Below are 24,622 nucleotides of genomic sequence, written 5' to 3'. Positions count from 1 at the left end.
CTTGCCACAGGTGAGCTGTGGACCTGTACCTTAGGTTCTTGCTTTGTCAATGAGGGCCATCCAACTGATGGCCTGCAGGTTGCATTCTGCAGGGCACAACTCTGATACCCATGAATTTTAGCGACCATCTGACAAGAAGTAGAATACTCCTATTGTAAATGATGTGTTATATTTAATACACAATAAATTACAGTGGAGAAGACATAATTTTTCTTGCAGAGAGAGAGAGACAGCAAGGTCTTTTATTACATGGTTTAGGTATTTACATTAGCCCTTATGGAGTATATTCACCTCTTTGTACAAATCATTAATTTCATTGACCTTTGGATTAGTCCATTATTGCCTAATAATAGTTATGATAAAATTTCAGTAGAACCCATTCCCCACATTTATCTTGGGGATAGGCTGTCATTGCCTAAATATTGCAGTTATATGGCGCTTTTTTATGGTTTCTATGATTCTAAGCTGGATTCACCTATAAGTCTCAATTATGGTTCAGTGCAAGTCTCTGGTTCTGTTGCTTCTTCAGTCTATACATACTTTTGTGCCTCCTGTGGGAAGAGACTGATCCCTGCTCACATGTGTACCAGAACTTGGAAGTATTTCAAATAAGATTGTTTTTGTGAAGGGCTGTAGTAGATTTCTAGTTACCTGAAGGTTTTGCAGGAAATATGCAATGAATTGTGTTAGAACAAATGTTGACATGAATATGTTGAAATATGAGCAGCTTAAATGACTGAAAATGCCTTATAAAGGAGAGCATATATATATATATATATATATATATATATTTCTTGAGAGGCTGGTGACATTTTAAGGTAGAATTGTAACAAAGTTGACTTTGCAATTTGATGAATGTTATAGTGACTGTGGGATGTCATTTAATTAGGGCAACTGCTTTTTATTGAGGTTATGGTTCTCAGCATTCATTTATGTTAGGTTTGTTTTAAGTCTAGTTCCACTACGGAAAGTATTCCTTGGATCAAGGCACTTAACCCATCAACAATACATCAGTTCATTCTGAACTTGATGATAATTAACCTTTCATCAGTCAAGTGTAGATAAGAGATCCGCAGTCTCTTGAACAGGGTGCTGACATGTGGCGTATGGATTTATGTGTGTCTGTGTGATGATCCTAATCTGAAACGCTGAGGAGATCTGATACTGCCTGTGGTCAGTATATGTTTCAGATATCCAGAGAGGTGATGCCTTTTCATCATCATGTCCTGCCTTAGCAGTTTGGTGATATTTTGTCCTTTGTTTAACACCATTTGTCCCTTTTCAGTTATGTCGACTTAGGCTCTATAATTTGCTATCGTTATCCTTTTATCTTCTGTTCTTTGAATCTTCATTTATTCCCTGCTGTTTGGTCTGGATGAACAGTGGAGTATGGCTGTTTAAATTTCAATTATTTGATTGCATGATTCGGCCAAAACCCACAAAGGTAAAAACTTACAAACTGACATTTCTAGGTTTCATTCAAATCCATCTGAGATAAATCTCCCTAAGAATTTTAGTAGGTTTAGACTTCTGTTTGAGCCAAGGCAGTACAGGTTATCCTAAGGCCTACTTTATCTTCCTGATAAATTTTGGTTTTTGTTGCATACAATGGCTGGAAGGCTTTCTTTAGAAGACATTTTATAGAGGAAGATGAATATATATTTGTCCAAAAATTTTACAATGACAAATATTCTTGATCTATAAGATTAAAATATAGGGCCCCCACTAATTTTTCAGCTAGCACTAAAAATGTTTGTACTAGAAAAAAAGAAAAACTTACTTACTGAAAATAATGGGTACTTTCGAATACTTTCCGAGGTAAAGAACTGCTTCAAGATACTGTAGTAATGATTTTCTCAGAACAGAAGAAGAGGTGTACTTACACTGTGAATATGTTACGATCAATAAATTACCCAGTTTGTGTAAGCCAAAACAAAGCACACAACACATTCTACAAGTTTATAATCAGAATGTGGAATAACTGATGTGAGGGAAGAGAAGTGAGCATCGGGAAGTCAGAGCTTCGAGAATAATGATATTAACATAGCCTTTCCCGAAGACAATTTATTTTTTTTCCATGTTGAAAGACTGTTTTTACCAAGCTTATACGTTTGTGGGCAGGACTGCTGTTCAGAGGGATCCAGAGAGACCGGGGAAGTGGGTTGAGAGGAATGTTATAAAATTCATCAAGGATGAGTGCTAGGTCCTGGACCTGGTTGGGGAAACCCCCCTCAGCAGGACAGGCTGTGGACTAGCTGTCTGCGGACCAGCTCTGCCAAAAAGGACCTGGAGTTCCTGGCGGGCAGTGTGGCGCCTTGGCAGCAAAGAGAGCCAGCAGCCTTCTGGTCTGTGTGCCCAGATGCACACTCAGTTGAGGGAAGTGATCATCTCCCTCTGCTCACTTGTGAAACTGCATCTAGATATTGCATCCAGTTTTGGGTTTTAACTGGAGGGAGCTCAGCAGAGGGCTACCAAGCTGGTCAGGCAAGAACACTTGCCATGTGAGGAGAGGGCTGTTCAGCCTGGAGAAGAGATGGCTTTGGAGGGACCCAACAGCTGCCCCAGCACTTATGGGGAAGTGATCAGAAAGACAGAGGGAGGCTATTTGCAGTGGTGCATGGTAAGAAGGTGAGGAACAGCAGTGATGAGTTACAGCAGGGGGAATCCCAAATAAGTGTAAAGAAAAAAATTCACTGTGAGGATAATTAAACAATGGAACAAGTTATTCAGCGAGGTTGTGGGATCTCTGTCCATGGAATTTTCAAAGACCTGACTGGACTAAGCTCTAAGTGTCCTGGTCTGAATCCGGTATTGGCCCTCCTTTGAGCAGAAGTCAGCTTCCCAAGACCCCTTCTAAATCTCCTGATTCTGTGGGAAACGGCAGGAATCATCTTGTTTGTTTTTTAATTTATTTTATTTTTTAAAAAGGTGTTTTGATATCTTACTTGTGCAAGGCTCTTGCTCTCTATTGTATCGTATAAAAGGGGTGCAGAGGTAGTTGTCTCTATCAGGTCTACAAAACTGGGAAGAATATTTCATTGTGATCACATATGGAGGTAAAGAGCTATTTTTATTAAGACGGTCAAAGTGACATCACTATACTAACCAAGCTAAATATGTTTGAGAATCCAGCAGCTCTGAACTGGCACAGAGAATTACCTGTACTTGGATAGATACGTGAGGAAAATGTTCAATTGATTTCTGGACTGCAACTTGATAGGAGTAGAGACAGCAGCTATACTGGTCTGAGCATATCAATATTTGGATGAACTGTCAAGGAGAGATTAACTTTGTATTATATGAGAAGACTGATAGATGAAGAATATCTGTGATGCTTTGAGTCCACGTGATAATTTTTTTTGAGATCTTTAGAAGACATTTGAATTAATAACAAACTTGACCAGTGTAATTTCAAATAGTATGTAGCATTATCTGAAAGCTGACTTGGAGGGGAGCAATTTGTGTGCATCTCAGAGTAAAATTTTCTTTGGAACACATATTTAATAATACCTGTTCTTAATGTTAAAAACTCACATTTCTACAAATGTTCTTTGCAGTCAGGTTGTGCCTTTATTAAGTGTTCAGAGTTAAGTCTGGTTGTATTGTTCAGTAATTTCTGTTCGGATTAGTTTTTGTTATATTAGTATCACAGATCATTTAATAAGAAATATGATTGTGTTTTTAAGTGAAGGTCTTGCTGGGACTAAAATGAATTGTACTGAAGTTATTGTGTGTGGGAGAAAATGTTTCATATCTTCCAGAGATGTGCTTCAAAGCTGTGATGACTCAAAAAGAGATTGATCACCTGATGATTGTGATATGTATTAAGATATCACAAGTTTTATAGTCTAAACACTCAAATATGTAGGCAACACTTTTCATTACATGGAATGAACAACAGAGGTACCCGCTTTCACTCTGTTAGTGCTATGATTGTTCTTTTTTTTAAAACAAAGCTTTACTTACGTAGTACTAAGTGAACTTCTTTATGTATCTTATCCTAAAAATGTTTCTTTTTGTATAAGAACTTCTCATATTTTTTTTCCACACTTTTCCCTGATAATTTTACTTTAGGCTTCAAGCCCAGATTCATCTCTTCAGTAAAAACTCAGGAAGGAGAAGGGAAAGAGGAAGCAGGTCAGGGAATAGCCAGACAAATACGGGAAGGTGAAGAGCACAAGACAGTATGTGTATCCAGAAGAAGAATCAAGCTAGCAGTATGTGGTAGGTATACTGGAAAAAAGATGTAGAGAATAAGTAAAATATACTTCAGTGCAAGAGAGAAATACATTTTGACACGCAAAAGAATATGCCAAAGTTTGGCAAGGCAGAAGGAGTGGGGAAATTGATTAAAGCGTCTGAGATGGAACATGTAGGGGGAAGAGAAAAGATATTTTTGTTAAGAAACTGTCTAAACCAGTTTAGGAAGGATGAAGATGAAGGAGTACCACATCATTGACTCAATATCCCACAGGATTTTGAAAAGCAAGTGGAGACATATTTTCAGTAGCTTCATTTCTTTGCTTGCAGTTATGCTTATTTTCCCAGAAATTTTCTGTGGTGAGTAAAGCCTATCGGTGAAGAAGTTGTTGATGATATGCAAAATGTAATAGAACTGATGAAGTCAGCCATCAGGTTTGGAAGATAAATCTTGAGAGATGTTTAAATTGTCCACCACTGACAGCTATCAGTGGAAGTAAGCTTTCAAGAAAATATTTTGAAAAAAAATGTAACTCTGTCCAGTTCTAGCAGTCATGGCTATGTGGTCCTGCTGCCATTGCTCCTACTGAAAAGAAATAATATTTGTGTACATGCAGGAGTCCTGATCCTTTTTCAGCTTCTGAAGGGTACTACAAGTTTGTCTGAGGCCCTTGTTTTATTTTAGGAAGATCCAAGGAAATATGTAAATATGTATTTTAAATTGCTGACATACGAGTAATTACTCATTCCTACCATGCTGAAGTTGCATTTTGCTCTCTCTGTAAGGAAGTTTCTTCTGTCACAGGCACTGTTTAAACTTATCATCATTCTAGAGTTCATATTTTCATCTATACCTGGTCCTATGCCTTGGTCATTCATGTGACATATGCCTAAGAACTTGTTTTTTAACTTCTGAATTGGAAACATTACCAGCCTCTGTAAAAATGTCTGGCTCTGGATTTTGGGGTGTCAGTGACCATGTTTTGTTTTTCAGCAATGCTTTAGGTCTTTTTTCACATGTGGAATCTGGCTAGATTAGATGAACTCTGAACTCTCATTGATGGGGCCATGAAATATACTTCTTTACCACATACAAGCATATCATATTTGGTGTTCTGGAGTAAGGTGGTGTCTGGTTAGATGTCTGATCAGTTGGAAACCTTCCCTTGGAAACCTTATCTGTCTCAGCTGACTTCTTACGAAACATTGTCTGGTTAACTGCAGTATTTGACAGACCTCTGAGTCTGTATTGTTGCTAACAAAGTAATCTCCCATGTTTACAATATGGGAAACATTATTATTTTGTCTGAAATTTGAGAGAAATAGTACTTTTTTTTAAGTACTGGAAAATAAAGGTTAAATTGTATTATACTTAGACAAAGGACATAAATATAATATGCTGGGAAGCAGAGCCAGTGAAGAACAACCGTCTTAAGGCATGTTTTGTGATTTACATGAGTGTCACCATGCCCTACCCCTGGTAAGGGGGTATTGGTATAGCTCCTGAAGCAACTGCTTTTGGCTGCTGTCAGAGAGGGCCTTCAGCTGAAGGAACTAACAAAACTAGTCTTACTGTTTTCATTTGCATGTGTAAGGCAAAAAGGAAAATGGTATGTTCCTTTCAGCTCTTTCAGTGTAGAAATTATCTGATACACTGACTTTCCTTCTTATTTATTTATTAAACGATCACCAGAGTATTCCTTCTATGGAAGGATCACTTTATCTCCAAACAGACAAAGCCACTGTGCGTGGTTGTTTAAACGTCACAGCCACTGAGGGCTTCTTTGAGTTGCCTGCACATGGGCATGAAGTGTTGGTGGAGATAATGAAGGTTCCCTGCTCAGTCTCTACTGCTTCTCTAGAAGTTTACTGGTTGCCCATAAATCAACCCTTCTTGGAGGACCGGGTACCCTTGAGTTTGTTGAGTGGGAATAGGAGCCTGGGAATGGACAACTAAATTGATCCTTAGGTGTGTTTAAATACTCCCACTTATGCTATATATGTTCTTAATATTTTTATATGTATGATGCAAATAGCAGTATGAGCACTCTCAGTATATCAATTTTTTTTTCCAGTTTGTTACATAACCTGACAGATGTTAATTGCAACTTAAAGCACATCTGATTATTTTTTTCATATTTAAAGGGAAACAAAGACCTATGATATTAATGTCTGAAGATAAGCATGTTGTCTGATGTTGAAAAGACCTATTTAGTCATTAGGCACTTGTACTCAGGGATTTATTAGTCATGGTAATATCTCCAATTAGTTGAAGGACAGAGAGCATAATTAGGGCACTTTTTTCCTAATTACTGTTAACTGTATACATGCAGTTTACTGGTATGAGGCTAGCTGAAGCGTTATAACAGCAAGGGTTGTTATAAGAAGTGAGGTCTCTTTCTTATTTATAAAATCATTAAGATCAGTATTAATACCTGCAGTAATAGATGTAAAATAGCGTCATGACAGGGAACAGAAATGTTTTAACGTCTGATGTAATATTTTTGTTCTAAATCATTGTCTCTCCGGACATTCTGAAAGAGCTGCTGAGTGAAGTTTGTTGGAAGGAATATATTTTCCAGTAAATGGAGAGAGGATCAAGTATTATGTTCTGTGTATAGTGAAATAACCTTCAGATGAACTTGGAAAGGAAAAGAATTAATCAAGTTTGCCTTTCTTCCTGGGGTTGTGAGAGAGATGAGAAAGTGCTGCTGTTAAAGTGAGGATGGAGTTAATCGACATTAATCTTCATGTGTTTGTTAGATTTATTTTGACTACAAAGAAGTAAAAATGTGCTCAGCCCAAGTTAACTGTTGCTAAATATTTGAATTTAACTTTTTGTTTTCTTGTTTGAAATGAAGTTTGCTGTCTTGTGTTTTTCATTCTACCCCATTCCAAACCCTGCAGAAAAAGATGGACTTTGCAATGTGAGACACATACAAGCTTGGGTAAAAGGTCAACAGTTTTGAACCATCTTGTTTTCCAAAGTGACTGTTTCTTTAAAGAACATAGTCTAGCAGCTGATCCTGCTGATTGTGTAAATCTGAAGGAATTTCTACTTTTGAAACAGAGTAGTTCAAATCTATTTAGTATGACAGAGGTCAGTAATTCAGATGCCTAGAAATAATATGTACACAGTGTCTGTCCTGTTGCCTTCAAGTGTGTAGGTGATCTTTTGGGGGATCTTTATGCAGCTGCCCCAGAACATATGCACTGAGAATCCAAGTTGGCAGGTACTGTGTGCTCTGCTTCATTGGAAGGCATACAGAACATTTTCTATATATTCTGGTCACTTCGTTTTTCCAGCCAGCATCATTCCATTCTTATCTCAGCCCTGTGACTGCATGCCAGTGGCTGTGGCGTAGGAATCAAAAGTGTAGAACTGGGTGCCATCAGCACTGCAGAGACATTGTAGTCTATATTGCATGCTCAGTGGTCTTGGGCATATTTTAAAGAAGAGTTAAAAGGGTGGTATTCTGGTAGCGAGATGGGTTAATCACAGTCAATCGTCTCTGGAAAGGCCAGTAAAATAGGAATAGAGAAAGTAAGAATAGCTCCTTTCACTGTGTAGAACAGCAATAGTCTGGTTCCTCCACATTTGGTCATATTAATTTCTGATTTGTGTTGGTTCCTTTGCTGGTTTAGATACCGGATTAGTGAGTCACAAGCTCTCATTAAGCTAGTGGTATGGAAGTCTAGTGTATTTCTTTTCTAGCAGTTGGCACTTTTTCAGTGTGTGATATTTTCTAGATAAAACCAGGTAGTTCCATGTAAATAGTGAAAGTGTGCATTTTAAGCCAAGACTCCTGTCAGACACTAAGTAAAGAAATGTTGCCTCTAGTAAAAGTGCCTCCCTAAGTGGATTTACTTAGTACTGGCTAGAAAAGCTGTCAGATGTTGGGATGGATTTTCTCCCTCTGTCTCTGGAACTGCATTATTAATAGCTTTCTGTAAGCTATCAATGTCCTCATCTGTATACATATTTGTAGTTCTGAGTTTTGAAGTTGGAGGAGGACCAGAGGTCCTTCAATCAAGCAAGACAGTGAAAATCTGAAATGTATATGTATTTTATTTTTCTTGTTAATTTCAAGTTTATTTAAATATAGTAAATAGCAGAAAATAAGGAAGTGGAGAGCAGATTGCTTAGAGAGGTTGTGCTGTTTCTGTCCTTGAAGGTCTTCAAGATCCAACTTGATCAAGCCCTGAGCAACCTGTTGTGACCTTGGAGCTGGGCCTGCTTTGAGCAGGAGGCTGGGCTAGAGAACTTCCATGATCCCTTCCCACCTGAGTTGTCCTGAGAATGTATAAATAAAATTAAGTACTCTTCAAAATGACAAAATATTTGAGTGACTGGGAGTGGAGGTATCATGGTTGTAACTCATCTTGGGTTTAGGTGGGAGTGTCATGATGTCTTGTATTTTTCATTTTGGCTAAATCTATGCTGTTCTTAATAGTGCTCTGGAAAGAAAGTTAAAACAGAAGAAAATTGTGTCATCATCACTTCAAATTCTCTCCAAATAATTGGGCTGATCCTGAGAGGTGCCCTGGGTCTGTACAGAGGTCTGGTAGTTTCACTGCACTTTCTGCTATTTGTGGAATGGAGGACAAAAAGAGGAAGAAGAAAAGGTTGGTTTTGTAGTGGGCATGTCTCTTTCCTTAGAGAGTTGCTTATAAATTAAGTTTTACTCCCATCATCTTAATGCCCCTGGGGAAAGGTTGGAATTGCCTCTGCACTCTTAGCAACTGTAAACTAATTTATATAGTACTTAGATGACATAAAGTGCAAGCAGACCAAAAATACATAAGAAAAAGTGCCATGTGGTAACAAAACATAAAAGAGATGGCAATAGGTAGCTTTGAGGGAAAAAGTGTACATTTACAAAACTTAGCTTCCTACTTCTTTTAGTGCTCCTATTAGTGGGATCCTGCTAATGGGAAATGTTAAATATTTAATATCTGACATTTCTATAATGTCTATGTAGTGCAGTAAAGATTAAGTATTTTATGGTGCATTTCAATTTAAAAGATTGAAAGCACTTTTCAGACTGTTAAGGGGAAGCTGTCAGTGAACCTTATATTTAGATTGCATATTACTTTCAGTTTTAATAGACTCTTGTAACATGTTTGCAGCAAGCTAGGTATGAAAGTCTCAATGTGTGAGCAATGCCTTTTGTTCATCCTCTGGGAACATACTGAGCTGTGGCAAACTCCCTGTTGCACTTCCCAAATTAAGCAGGCATGCCAAAACCACTGAGCAGTTTCCTCAGCCATGATAGTCTTGATTTTCAGTCAAACTTGCTAGTGTTATCTGAGAGGTGATGCAAGGTCCTACAAATACAGACTGTTTTGGTACATTCCCACAAAGGAGTGCGATAAAATTCAGGCATGACTATTCCATCTCTCTCCTTTCCTGACTTAGTCTGTCCTTTCCCCCTGAAGGTGTAGTTTTGTCTCCATGTGAAACATGCTGGTGATCTTCGTTCTTGTAGGAAATTTACTGAAAAATTCCACCCTTAGTTTTGAAGGCAGCATGTCTGTGTAATTTAGAAGCCCTTAAATCCCTTCCTAATACTATAGCAGTAACTGTTTTAGTTTTGGTGTACAATACAAATTGATACAAGGACAGTAATTTAATTCTTTTCTTTTACTGGAATATCTGTGCTTGTGGTAACATTGGAACTGATTTATATGGATTGCATATGTTCTGTAATAATTGCTAGCCTGTGTCCATTTGTGAAGATACGTTCTGTGACTGTCAGTTACTGCTATCAGTCTGATGCACTTTGCTTGACTTGAAGCCTATAGCAGTTCCCTGAAATAAGCTGGATGAGTAATATATATTGCAAACTTTAGCACTGGAGGAATACTTTAGTCCACACTCATTTGATTCAAATGGAAAGAAAACTACTTCCAGGCATTCTTTGACCTTTCGGTGACATCTGAGTGAATCTACAGTTGCAACAAAGGTATTGAGATTTTTTTTCCTAATGACTTAGTGGTTAACTATATATTGCTGCTTATCTAATTAAAAGATAGGCAACAAGTGAATGTGTGTTTTCCTTGTACATTTGCTTCATCTTGATAAAATAGGTAGCTAACAAATGATCTTGACTGAAAGGAACAGTACAACATTTTAACTATACCACATATACATGCAGATTCATAATTGACACATAACTGTAGCTTCTGTGAATGTTTAGTCACAGGACATGGCAGTAATGTTTGTTTGCCTTCTTAAAATTTGAATGGAGCTGAGTAAGTATACAAGCCTTATTTTTTTATAGTTAGAACAGAGGCTACTAGAAAGGAGATTTTGTTAATGTTCTTCACACCAGGATGTATCTATTACCATGATTAAACATCTCTTAGAAATGTTGGTACCATGATTTGAAAACGAAATAGATGTACAGAAAAGCTTGGGAATTACATTTTGTGTTTTAAAATGGAAAAAGACTGACAGTAAGAGGATGCCTACTGCTGCTTTTATGGGTTTGTCTCATGGCTTGAGTTTTTCTATATGGGTGACGTGTTAATGCCTCTCTTGATGTGTTTATTGGCTTACATTCTCTACTGCCATAAAATAAAATGTTGGTGTTTTAAATAACGGCCTGCCTCTTTCTGTTGGCACCAGAATGCGTTTGGATTTTTATAAAGTACTCTAAATAATGTTCAATATTTTATCAGTTTCTTCTTCTCCTCTTGTGTATTTAGTTTCACTGTTTGGGTTTTTTTTCCTTACCTTGTTTTTTTTATTGACTCACCATAGAGCTGATAAAGCAGATGATGAGGACGATGAAGATCTAATGGTGAATAAAACGTGGGTCCTTGCACCAAAGATTCATGGTGGGGATGTAACACACATACTGGACTCCTTACTTCAAGGATATGACAGTAAGCTTCGGCCAGATATTGGGGGTAAGCCCATAAAATAACACAGTAAATAGATGTGAAGCAGAGATGTCATGCATTTTGTCAAAGATGGCAAAAAATCTGCTTAATGCAATTCTTAAAGCTTGATATAGCAGACTAAGTATAACCACAATAAAATGCAATGCTTTTTTTTGGAACTGGTAAAAATAATGTTCTATGCAAGAGTATATTTTTTTATGTTCTATTTACAATCTCTTTTTCGTATGTAAAGTATTGCTTTTTGGGGACAGTGGGAAATCTATAATAAATCATTAAAGGGCAGTTATATTTTGCTTTGTTTCAGTTTCACTTAGATCTTCTGACAAAAACAATTGTAGATATAAAGCAGCCATGGTTATTTAAATATTTGATCTTGAGTCTGTAGGAGTTTATTAAAGAGTTATTCCTCATATTTTTACTCTTACTGTAGAAAATGCACTATAAGTGTGTATTTTGAGCAAATTTAACTCAGCCCAGTTCGCTTCCTCCCTCAGCTCAGATTTTGAATAACTTTGGAGAATCTAAAAATATAATTTAGGACTATATCTTTTTTAAAGGAATGTAGAAAAGAAGACTGCATTATTATAGATCAAACTTTGCAGCTAGGAGGAAGGCAATTTTGTCTTTCAATAGTCAAAGCATCAATTTGCATATAACTATTAAGTGTAAATATTTGAAAGAATCTTGTGTTGAAAACATGGAATACATGAAACCTTGCCAGCTCTTGTCTACCACGTGCATGCTGGATCAAACTAAGAAAAATAATTTATTTTCTCTGAGTTTGTTTCCTGAACTGTGAAGGGAGAGGTGGCAGACATAATTATTTGGCATTCCCTATCAAAGGAATGTCATGTGTCTGTAAGCTGCTTATACGATAAACAACAGAACAGTCTAGACTTGGTTCATTTATGTGGGAGAACAGAGAGATGCAATCTCAAACTAAGTATTTTCTTTTGAAAACTTCTGACAAATTTTCTTTCTCAAATTTCTTATTTCTGTTTTTTTTACTGACTGTTACCCTGAAGATGTTGAATAGCAATTTTTCTCTCACTGTCATAATACACTCACATGTGAATCTCATGAAGTTTGTTGTAAGTCTTTGCCATGTTAATTTAATTGAATTACTGCAAACATTTAGATGAGAAAGGTCTTCTATTATATCTTTCCTTAAATTCTCAATGTGTGACAGATGTATAGCATTACTGTTTTTTTTTCCCCTGACTGCTTGATGCAACAGACAGGAAAGGAATTATAGAATCACAGAATCGTAGAATGGTTTGGGTTGGAAGGGACCTTAAAGCTCATCTAGTTCCAACGCCCTGCCATGGGCAGGGACACCTTCCACTAGACCAGGTTGCTCAAAGCCCCGTCCAACCTGGCCTTGAACACTGCCAGGGAGGGGGCAGCCACAGATTCTCTGGGCAACCTGTGCCAGTGTCTCACCACCCTCATATCTTATAAAAATCTACCCTCTTTCAGTTTAAAACCATTACCCCTTGTTCTGTCATTACATGCCCTTATAGAAAGTCCCTCCCCATCTCTCCTGTAGCCCCTTTTAAGTACTGGAAGGCTGCACTAAGGTCTTCTCGAAGCCTTCTCTTCTCCAGGCTGAAAAACCCCAACTGTCTCAGCCTGTCTTCATAGGAGAGGTGCTCCAGCCCTCTGATGATCTTCATGGCCCTCCTCTGGACTTGCTTCAACGTAAAGGGAATATGAGGGAATAACCTGTCTCCATTCGAAGTGATTAGCTGGTAGGTGCAGATGAAAGAAAAGAGAGTTCTGTTTCTCTTCTCTGCCCATAGAATTTAGAAATAAATGAAGGGAAAACAAAGGAAGAAAAGTTTATTCTGACATGTCAAATGGATTTAGATGGGCACGGAAGAATTTTGGTGTAACCCTTCACTTTTCTGGTTATGTACTGAGTCTTGATAGGGCAAAACTCTTCCTTTTTGTGAGTAACTCAATATACAGCTTTTTGGACTCCAAATATCAGTTCCTGAGAGAAGACACTTGGTTTTAGCTTCTCTCACATAAATGCTTCCTTTCTTTTTCTTTGCTCTCTTGATGCAATTCTTCTGTACCAATCTGATCTTTGCTATCTGGGACCAGCCCTCATCCAACATATTCAAACATAAGGTTCATGAAAAATCAGCCTGAGTGATAAGAACAGGAGACATTTGGGAGTATTCACTTTGTTGCCAGGCAAAAAAATGTTGACTCTTCTTCTGGATGGAGGGTAAGTTGCAGGCCTCTGAAACAAGGCAGAAATTTTGGACAACATAAGATGAAATTTCCAGCTTCAGGTGAAGGCATTGCATTCTGTCCAGCTGCTTAGGAACTGCAGCAGATATTTAACAGACAGATAAACAAAATCAGGATATAGTGCATTCATCTTAGTATGCTCCAATTACGTGGATAAAATCTGGTGTCAGATTCCTCATCTTCAGAGTATATGTCAGTACTTGTACAACAAGATTATTGAACTGGAATTCTAATTATCTTTCAAAGCAGTAATACCCCACAGAACATTTTTACTATTGAATTACGAAGTTCAGTTACAATAGAAACATTTTTTGTTTTGAACCTGGACTTTTAGGGTTTGAATACTAGAGCAGAATTTTGTTTTCTTCCTGATGTTGACACAGAAATTCAGCATCTCAGAGTGAGATAAGGGGTTTCATTGTTCACTGTAATGTGCAGTTAGTTGAAGGAGAGGATAAAGGAGAGCCAAATGAAAATTGAAACATCAGAAGCAATACTGAAATTTAATAGGAGAAAACCACAATGTCGTTTTCTGTTTGTCTCATTCAAATATCTATGAGTTGCAGTGATTTCTTAACTTCTACCCTTTGTTATGTTTATTAATCGTACTCATGTTTAACTTATGTAATATATTTTGAAGTGTTTGGAGCATAAAGGAACTAATATTAAAGTACCTTCTGCTCTGTATGAAGTAATAGCAGTTACCAGATGAAGTGTCTTATCTGTAGTATAAATCCCTTTAATTACACATACAACCTTGGAGTGTTGATATATTAATAAAGCAGCATTATTCTTATTGTAACATTACCTTTTGGCTGTCTGATTTTATAACCACACTGTTTTAGCTTCAGTCCTGCATCAAACTAACTGTTATTTTTCAACTTTCCTTTTTAACGGAAAGAATTCTGGCTGTACACTCTTCCGTCTCTCACACTTTATGGACACTGATATATTAATATTAACCTATCAATGTACAGCACATTTTTTCCAGCTATGTCTTATGTCCAATGTTGTATATTGTTGAAACACAACTGATTAATCTGAAAGTTTAATTAACAATAGGGAATAATCATCACATGCCTACAACTCTAATGGAGTGTTCTCGATCAACAGTTTAAGGAAAGTAATCACTTTTTTAACAATGATGAGGATGGTTGCTGATGGACACAGAAATTGGATACCTGGAGAAATTTGGATAGTTGTAATTGCCATGTAAGCAGGGTATGGGTAAGTAATTGCATCTCAGTGTGCTGATGTGAAAAGTCATTTATTCAGGGATATAAAGGATACATGAATGAAAAGTGGACTTTCAAGAGATGAATAGAAGCACTAATTCTGAAAGGATAAGGGTATTAGGGGGATACTCTGTCGAACAGGTGCTCTTAGTGTAGCACTGATGAAAGGATGATATAGGCAGGAAAGTAGTAAGCCTGAATAAGCAGGAAAATATCAAGTAAAGGTAGAGAGGTGTATATTCTGAGATGAAGAATATTTTGCAAGAATTGAAGGAAATTGAAATACAAGAGCAAGATGTAGAAGAGCATATGCAGTGAATGTTAAAGGTACTGGATGTGTGCACTGCATAAGAAATGATAGAAATAATAAAAGTGATGCAGTAGGAGTATTTCCTAAAGATGGGGTTCTTTTAAATAAAAAGGTAAAAGAAGTGGAGAACAAGGTTCTGCTTTCATCAAATTTACTTTAAAAAATTCTTCAGAGATGGAGCTGGAAGCCTGCTGTAGACACTTGAGGCCGAATTTTCAATATAGATAGCCATATAAGTACTACTCTTAGCTAACTGGCTGTGAGGATTGTATTATTCCACTAAAAACTATTAGAAATTGAAGGCCTCTCTTATTTCTGAACGTGGTAGCGGCCTAATTTATTTGCTGAATAACTGCTTTAACATCAAGAAGAGATGCTTCTTTAGGCAATTAATGAGTTACAGAAAACATGCTCAAAGAAAATGAGCCTGGATGAAATTATCAAAAGTGGTCTTAGTTTAAATAAATAACATGATAAGTAATAATAAGAAAAAGGTGATATATCTTAGACCTTCATTCCAAAATAGAGAATTGTTGTAAACTACAGAAACTGGTTAGTGAATTTAGATGGACTAACATGCTATTAGGTAATGTTGAGGATTGGAATAATGAAAATGGAGCAATACTAAGCAATAAAAAGTTCAGTGTTCTGCGCTTTTACAATAATGATAATGGTTTCTGTCAGGAGAGGGGGGTATATAAACTGAGAGTAACTGATAAGGAAAGCTCTTCAGTATAGCAGGCAGAGATATTTCAAATATCAAAAGCTGAAAACTGGGCCTGGATAAATACAGGCTAAAAAAGAGGCACTTCTGATAGTGAGAACAATTACTAAAATGATTTGTCAATGACTGAGGTAGATTTTTTTCACTATGATTTTTCTAATCATGAGTACACATTTTTCAAAATACAGTTTTTGAACTCAAACTGGGGTTCAGAATATGTCTGTGTATTGGATTTACGTGGCAAGGATTTGGTAGTGGGGAGGCTACAGGGGTGGCTTCTGAGAGAAGCTGCTAGAAGCTTCCCCTGTGTCTGTAGAGCCGATGCCATCCGGTTCCAGGATGGACCTGCCACTGGCCAAGGCCGAGCCCATAAGTGACAGTGGTAGCACCTCTGTGTTAACATTTTTACTAAGGGGGAAAAATAAACAACACAAGAATTGCAGCCAGAGAGAGGAGTGAGAATATGTGAGAGAAACACCTCTGCAGGCACCAAGGTCAGTGCAGAAGGAGGGGAGGAGGTGCTCCAGGCTCAGAGCAGAGGTTCCCCTGCAGCCCGCGGTGCAGCCCATGGTGAGGCAGCTGTGCCCTGCAGCCCGCGGGGGTTAACGGTGGAGCAGATCTCCACCTGCAGCCCGCGGAGGACCCCACGTCAGAGCAGGGGGATGCCTGAAGGAGGCTGTGACTCCATGGAGGGCCCATGCTGGAGCAGGCTCCTGGCAGGACCTGTGGAGAGAGGAGCCCACGATGGGGCAGGTTTGTTGGCAGGTCCTGTGACCCCATGTTGGAGCATGTTCCTGAAGGACTTCACCCTGTGGGAGGGAGGGACCCATGCTGGAGCAGTTCATGAAGAACTGTAGCCTGTGGGAAGAACTCACATTGGAGAAGTTTGTGGAGGACTGTCTCCCATGGGAGAGACGCCATGCTGGGAGCGGGGGAAGAGTGTGAGAAGTGGTGTTTCCCCTAAGAAGGAGCAGCAGAAACAACAGGTCATGAACTGACTGCAGCCCCCACTCCCTGTCCTCCTGTGCTGGTGAGTGGGAAAGAAGTAGAGAATTCAGGAGTAAAATTGAGGCCAGGAAGAAGGGAGGGATGGGGGGAAGGTGTTTTTAAGATTTGGTTTTATTTCTCATTATCTTACTGTATTTGATTGGCAGTAAATTAAACTAATTTTCCCCAAGTCAAGTCTGTTTTGCCTGTGATGTTAATTGGCGAGTGATTTTGCTGTCCTTATCCCAACCCACAAACCTTTTGTTATATTTTCTCTCCCCTGTCTAGCTGAGGAGGGGAGTGATGGAGCAGTATTTCTGGGCAGCTGGCATCCAGCCAGGGTCAGCCCACTACAGTCTGGGGGTCATGCTGAATCATCCCTTACTAGAGGAGTCCATGCCCGCTGAGAGAAACTTTTGGCCAGGTCTTTCTTGTTGAGAAGTTTGTTCTTGTTCTTGAATTCTAGACACGAGTCACTTATTTACTATATTTAGTTCTTGGAACAAGCCTGTCCTTAGCTTTGTGCTTGTGTTAGATGATGCTCAATACAGTCAAACCTTTCAAATCAGAAGAAAAGTTAGTGTAGTGAAAAAAAGATGTCAAAGCAGGAAATCAGAATGTGTGAGTAGATCTCTAGATTGGGCTTAGCAAATAGGTTCCCTGTGTGCTTCAGCTACATTAGGAGCTGATGAACTATTCCTTGGGGGCAGCTTCCCATTGGTGCTTTTTTCTTTCTCACTCTATTGAGTATGCAGTCTGCTGTCCTCTCACCTTCTTACTTTGGCCTGATTCATATTGTCTTTCAGTGTAAATATTTAAAGTGTGCAAGCCCTTTCTCCCCTTCCTTAGAAGCTTCTGTAAGTTTACAGTGCTGTTTTGCACTTCACACAGGATGTGTTAAATAGCCTTCTTCCAACTCATGGTGTTTTTAAGGCTGATACCAAATTTTTAAAGTAAAATAAGAAGCATTGACAGTAGAGAAATATTCTCAAACCATCTTTCACTCAGCTCTTTTTGGAGAGTCAATGAACAATAGTAATTATATGGATGTCAAATTAGTATCAATAATGTATTTTCCTCCAGCATTTTTTATTTTCATAGACTCGTATCACTTGTAGTTCAAGAACATGATAAGAATGAAATCTTTCTTCTAATTCACAGAAGTACTTTGCTCTGTATCATACAGAATTAAGGTGACAAAACAGCCTCTTCCAGTCTTCTTGAATTGGATCTCTTTCTCTGGATCATTTGGGTCAATTAAAATAATTTCAAGAGAGGCAGATTTTCAGACTCTTCACTGGCTCTTAATATCTCTAATAATCTTACTCAGAGAAGTATGGAAAAGGCAAATTGAACTCTGTGGCACATTACAGGAAAGCCCTTGTGGCAGATCAAGTACTGCTTGCTGCAAGCTGGAATTTCATAAAATTGATGCAGCCCCGATTAAAAACTGGCTCGCTGACAGATCTCAAAATTTAGTTGTTAATAAGGAAATATCAGTGGTTGGTCTGTCTATAGTGGGGTCTCATAGGAAAGTCTTGATCAAGAATAATGATATTTTTAATGATTTCAGCAATGAATTTTTGTAGTAAAGTTGGCGGGTGACACAGAGGCTGTTGAAAAGGGAGAGGCTGTATCTGCAGAGTAATCAGCTCCTTCAGTAAAACTGGAGATACGAAAATTGAGAAGGGGAAAAAAAGGGGGGGGGGGCAAGGATGCTTGTGGGTCATATTTCAAGGTGAGTGATTCTGCATAATAAAGCAGTGATTTAGGGGAAAACTTAGTTATTTTGTGTAAAATAAGATCTTAGTTATGCATCCCTTCAGCGCTGTTCTGAGAAAAGAAACAAGTAGCAATCTGGAAATGTTGAAAAAACCACTGATAACACTGTTACAAAAATTTCCAGTTCTGATATCCACATTTCAAGATGGATCTGGAAACAGTGGAGAAAGTTTAGAAGTTAAAGATGAACAGATTTATTGTTATGTAGGTTGCATTTGCAGTATGCAGTATGAACTGTTCAGCATACTGAAGGCAAGTATCAAAGGTGACCTTAATCACTGTGTGTAGGTACTTGCCTTTGAAGAGCTTTGATATATGGCTAGGCAGTGCTGAAGGTTGAAGTCAAAGACTTGAACCTCAGAGCAAAACAAGATTTCCTAACGCTAAGGAGAATTAAACGTTTCCTACTAATATGGGGAAGAAATAATGGATTAAGCATTGCTTGAACAGTGAGGCAAGATACACTTTGATCCACCTCTTTGTGTTCTAGTCTAGCAGTGGGGTTGCTGTTACATAGATTGATTTGCAAAATTAAAGGAAGAGTATGTCTATCTGCGAGACGTGACTGTCAGATATGTGTATGTAAGATATGTTATATATGTGTATACATCCATGCATTATATACTATTTTTACTCTGATTTTTCATTCTGTGGATATGAGTTATTGTGTTGTCCTCCTTTATGAGCCCTGCAGATACTGAAAACATTTGCAGCTCAGGAAGTACTTATTTTTTCCTCAGGGAAAGAAACTGGTTTCCAGAGTCTGTTTAAACCTTATGTGAAGCACACTGGGGACAGGATGGTGATCAAGTGACTGTGTTCTATGGTCATACAGAAAATCCTTTGTGGAGTCTCACTGGTGTGTCTTGCTGTCAGGCTCAGGGTCACACCAGTAATCAGATTTGGAATTAGGGAGAATTTCCTTCCAAGTGAGATTGGCAGGGAAAAGATATTTTAGAATATTTAGAAAATGTATCATTGTAGCTGGCAAGGATGTTAATGATACCTTGTTTCTTTCTGTATATCTGTTCCAGTTTTAGATTTTTGAGATTTGAAAAATCCCCTTACTTAAGATTTTAGGGTTGTTATAGAGCAGTTGGACAATCTCTGATGTCTTGGAGTGTAAAGAAATCAAATCTGATGATCGAGGGTACCTCTACTATGAGACCAAAGTGCCTTTTTCTTTGCACCTTCACCCTTTTCCATCTGCAGATGGACAGAGATGTTTCATTTTAATGTGCCAGACCATGAAAGAAAGACTAGCAAAGCTTTAACCTTCTTCATTCCACTGGGGACTAGGACACATGTGTCCACATTCTAGCTTTCCAGTACAAACTAAAAGAAAATGCTTGGTAAATTGATGAGGTTAAAATGCATCCTGACCTCTTCCACTTGTACCTTCTTTCCTTATAAACCAGTTAGGAGGAAAAAAATGAATTATTAGTGCCACCTATACTTCAGATGTGACTTTCATGGGAAGTCACTTAGACTTTGTGCCCTTCTGTAAGTGCACAAAGAGAGTATATTCTCCAAGAGAATATATTTTTAAAATAATTAATTTTTGTCTGCCCAGTGAGAGTGGTTTCCTTGTGTTTTTAAAGAAAAATAAGTTGGAAAATGTTTAATTTTTAAATAACTTTCACTTGAGGAGCTTTCAATTTGATGTTTGAAGCAGTGTGTTAATCAAACTGATGAAAGGACATTAGTAATCCTTAGGTGGCTATAGTTACATGAATTGAAGAAATTTGTGGTGATATTTTATTTTTGTTACACATTTTCAATAGGAATCAACAGAAAGCACTGCATATTGATTTCTTACAGCTCATAAAAACATCTGCTCCCAGACCTCATGGTTTATTGTAGAAGCAACTTTTTCCAAATTTTATGATTAAATTTTTATATTGGAAGACAGATTTTGTTTTTGTTTTCCTTTCTTTACCTTTTATACCTTTTATATGTATCTTGTATCTGTTCACAAAGCACAGATGGGGATTGCATTACAAAATAAAAAAATCATGTTGATAATTCTAACAATCCATATGGAATAAAGGAGCCAAGTCATATATGATCTTTCACAGGATGAACAAAAAAGAGGTTTAATTATTCTAAATCTAATAAAAGAATATCAGATTTGTTGTTGTTTTAGTAAATAGGTTAAATTACACTAACAATGTACAGAGTTAATTAAATATGTAATTATTATGGTTACTGTTTTGTTTAGTGAGAACTACGGTAATTGAAACAGATGTCTATGTTAACAGCATTGGCCCAGTTGACCCAATCAATATGGTAAGTTCTGATTATTGACAGAAAACAGCTGAATGATGCTATGGGTTAATATTATGAAATAATTCTAATCTCATTCAAATAAGTTTATTTCTTACTGTGTATTCTTATGCTGTTGGATATGATTGTGATTATTGCACAAACACGTTTAGACTCTATTTAAAATTTTAATTTAAAAAATATATTTATTCTTTTAAAAAGATGAGGCCACACAGAGGACATTGTATCTAGTCCTTATTTTGGTTTGTGTTGAAGATTTTCACTATTTTTGGTTATATCTGGTTTATCTCTAGCCAAGTATAATTTCTTGGAGCTACTCTTCAGAGATTAAGAAAAATAACAGTTGACCCAGCATTTTATTATTATTTTTCAAATTCATAGAAAGAAAAATTTGAAAATAACTCTTTTTTCCTCCTTATTCCGTGTCTCATTTAGTCTTATGGGTCCTCTTCAGTGTGCGTGTCTATGTGTGTGTACACACAGCTGGTTTCTTCAGAAGTTAAGCAATGCATCTCATGTAGTTTACAGTAGACCCGTTGAGATCTGACCTATTTGGTGCCAACACTGAAGTAACAGCACTTATGAGGAAGTTGAATCTGTGGCCTTTTCTTAAATCACTTATATTTTGTCATGATGTGCATCGTATGAAATGGTAGCATCAGAGTCTTTAGAAAGGCCTTTTGCATGACTTCTGGGGACCGCTGCCCAGGATTAAGACTGAGACTCTCCCTCGAGTGAGTTTGAGCTCAGCCCCCTCCTGCCTTTTTCCTTTTCTTCCTCCCTACAGAATTGCTGACAGTGTTGAATTTGCATGGCAGAGAAATGTTTTGTTCGATCTGAGGCCTGAGTATGCCAGTACAGGGACCGAGCATTTGGTGAAAGCATAGTAATTCTAGATTATTATTAAGGATCTTGTGGTTTACCTGTATGTGATCATGCTTGGGTGGGGGATATTGACTTTCAGTGATAGGAAGCCAAACAGGAAAAACAGTGGTTCTTAGATGCTATGGATAAAGGTGCCAAAAGCAGATGGTGCAGATCTGTGGCAATGGATATTGATTCCAGCATAATGGTCTAGCAAGCTTAGGGTTGTCATTAGCTGGGGCTGTGGCAAGGAAGTCCACGTCTCAGGCCAGGGCTGTACATAAAGAAATGCATGAAAGAGCAGAAGAGTGATGGAGGAGGGGGGAAACTTCAGTTTACATGTCCAGTATAAGTGGTGTCTTTGGTTTTGTCTGTCTTCCTACTGCAGTCTTTCTCTTTTGCTTCTCTCTATCCTATCCTCTTCTGAAGGAACTTACTGTGGGAGCAAAATATGTGAACAGGCAGCTAGCTACCTTTAAGGAGGGTTTAGCAAATACTAGAGGCTTCCTTTTCCAGTAACCAGTGTAAGTTCTTCAGTCTGTGGACAGTAGGTATTGCTTACACTGAAACTGAAAATTAGAAATGCTTACAGCTTCAGTTTTCCAGTTTTAAAGAACCAGCATGTGGCTGGCTTTGCAGTGTAGCCCTGCCCTATCTCCCATGCCCTGTTGTCTCCACAGCCTCTGGGAAGTCTCCCCACTGCTATGTACCATGTTCTCTCCTGTCCCCACAGCTGCCTTCTGCTTGCTCAGCCCAGAGCCTGGGAGGCAGCATTATCACTGCCACACGTGCAGTAATGACAGTATCAACCATGGGACTATTTCATGTCACTTGTTTTGAGATCTCCCCACATCTGCTAGAGCTGCCCTAGAGCTGGGTGGTGATGCTCTTGCCATGGTGCTAATAAATGCCAGTCATACTGGCTTTTAGTCCAATGTAAGCACCATATTGAAGAGGTATATTGCATCATTAGAGAGATCCTAATGGTTATAATGTATATCAACTGTATGTTTATCCCCTAACGTTCTGATTTCTGTTAAAAAAAAAAAAAAAAAAAAGAATGAGGATGACACCAAAGGGCGATAATGTAAATATCAGTAAGATACAGAACTTCAAAAACTATTCTATGTTTTTTTAAAAATGAGCAGAGAACTACTTAGTAATTTAAATTATAGTCAAAGGGCACTATGGCCTTCATAAAACAGCAATTGCTTTCACTGGGCTTGGACTCCAGGAACCTGGATCATATCAGCATCTAACAACATTACAAAAATAAAATGTTTGTGAAAATAAATAAAACCATATATATGCAAATAATTTGATTAAGATTTGCAAAAAAAGATGTTTTTAATCTGGAAGACAACATTCTCAGCAAAAAAATAATTACAGATTTGACTCTGTAAGCGCTCTTTATGTGAGCTGTTGTTTTCATTAGGAAGGCACTTTCTCTGGAGTCATTGAGTATTGTTTGAGACTGTTAACCAATAATCCAAAAATTCCTTCCATTTCAAGGGCTGTCCTTAGCCCTACATTGATCACTTAATGTGAGAACACATATCTGTGATTCCCCATTGGACTGCTTATTTGCCAGGTAAGTGAATTCACTCTGGCAACTGATGTCCTTTAACTATTTAGTTTGGATACAATATGGCATGATGTAGAAAGGATTTTTTCTAACAGTGACACTGAAGCAGCATTATCAAGGGAGTATGTTTGTCTGAAAGCTTCAGAGGACACATATTATGAGAGGAAACAGATTTATTGTTATAATTCAGTCTTTTTCTCTTGCTATCTGATAGACTTTCACTTTAATAAAAGGGATACTTTAAGTGTATGTATGACTCGGAATTTGTTTTTGAAGGCTGTTGTGTTTCAGCTTTCACTATTTAACAAAGATCTACAAAAAATCCTAGACAGTATAGATACCACATGCTTAAGAGATGTTTTTCTACAGCACGTGATGTCTTTAGTCATCCACAACCTGAGTAAACATTTTAAACAAATGTCTGGATCAGCAGAGTATTTAGGCTTCTAAAATTCATTGTCTAAAGATTTTTTAATCTGTCTTTTAGAGCTAACCTATGCTATGCATCATACAACAATCATGTAAAAAGTAGCTAAGTGCATTTTGACAGCCAAAGTCTTGATGCTCAATAGTGCTGCAGTGGTCTAGGGATTTCTTAGTAGAATTTAGACATCTGATGAATATTTAGAGCCTGGTTTTCCTCTGTGTGGAAGCTCATTCAACTGAGCACTTAATGTAGATGTACTAAGCTCTTACTACTTTCTCTTTCCTTCTACACTAGGGCCAAGATGAAAAAAAAACCCAACCACTCTGGTGGTACGAGTGGGATGTAGTCCCTGTGTAAAAATGCATGTTGATCCATTTTGCCTGTGGGTTTCATTGGATTTCTCTGCCCTGTGTTCATCCCCCAAACCCCGTGTGTTTGTAAATACATAGCATTTCGTGATAATGGTGCCCCAAGGGGTCCAGGGAACAATGCCAGTGCCACAGCTTTTGTAGTTTGATGAGACCATGCAAGTGTGCATGGGAGAGGCATGGCAGCCCTCCAAGACATTTTTACCTTCCTTTAACTAAGAGAATACCTGATCTTGTAATTTCTGTTTGAGCAAAGCTGTCATGACAATAAAAGACTGCTACCCCAAATGAGAGAAATTTTTGGAGAAGAAATACAGGATCAGTTCCTTAAGTAAGAAGCAGTATTGCATTATTGTGTCAAAAATGAAAAGCAAAGAGAAAAGCTTATACTTTCCCTGTCCTTAATGTCTATTTAATCAGGTTTCATATAGTAAAGAGTGTAGCAATACCGACATAACAAGAACGGAGAAGGGGTTAGAAAGAGGCAGATCATTTCTATAGAGATGCATAGATATCATGACTGATAGGTAGATTTAAAACTAGCTAAAAGAAAACATTCTACTTATCTGTATCCCTCTGTAAGTGTATACATGTATTAATATGTATGCTTACAGAATAAAAATGATTTTTTAAAATTCCTTTACTCTTTCATGTGTTCGTAAGTCCTGATTTAACATCTTGAA

The 24,622-nt window shown here is 37.8% G+C and overlaps 1 protein-coding gene across 2 annotated transcripts in view; it reads left to right on the top strand.

Moving 5' to 3' along the window:
* The window catches only part of GABRG1 (gamma-aminobutyric acid type A receptor subunit gamma1), a 60,131-nt gene that overhangs the window by 6,134 nt on the left and 29,375 nt on the right, over positions 1-24,622 (top strand). The window contains exons 1-3 of one of the 2 annotated variants that reach the window (XM_074904734.1): positions 4,138-4,224; positions 10,967-11,115; positions 20,631-20,698. In XM_074904734.1, coding sequence (XP_074760835.1) covers positions 11,004-11,115; positions 20,631-20,698 — 180 coding nt within the window. In that variant the 5' untranslated portion in view covers positions 4,138-4,224; positions 10,967-11,003. Of the gene's footprint in view, positions 1-4,137; positions 4,225-10,966; positions 11,116-20,630; positions 20,699-24,622 lie in introns of those variants that run through there. The other variant, XM_074904733.1, reaches the window with a different exon arrangement.

The sequence above is a fragment of the Athene noctua genome, chromosome 4, assembly GCF_965140245.1.
Source record: "Athene noctua chromosome 4, bAthNoc1.hap1.1, whole genome shotgun sequence".
NCBI classification, from domain to species: Eukaryota; Metazoa; Chordata; class Aves; order Strigiformes; family Strigidae; genus Athene; species Athene noctua.
The sequence above is the reverse complement of the archived record's forward strand: the minus strand, read 5'-3'. Positions and strand labels throughout refer to the sequence as shown.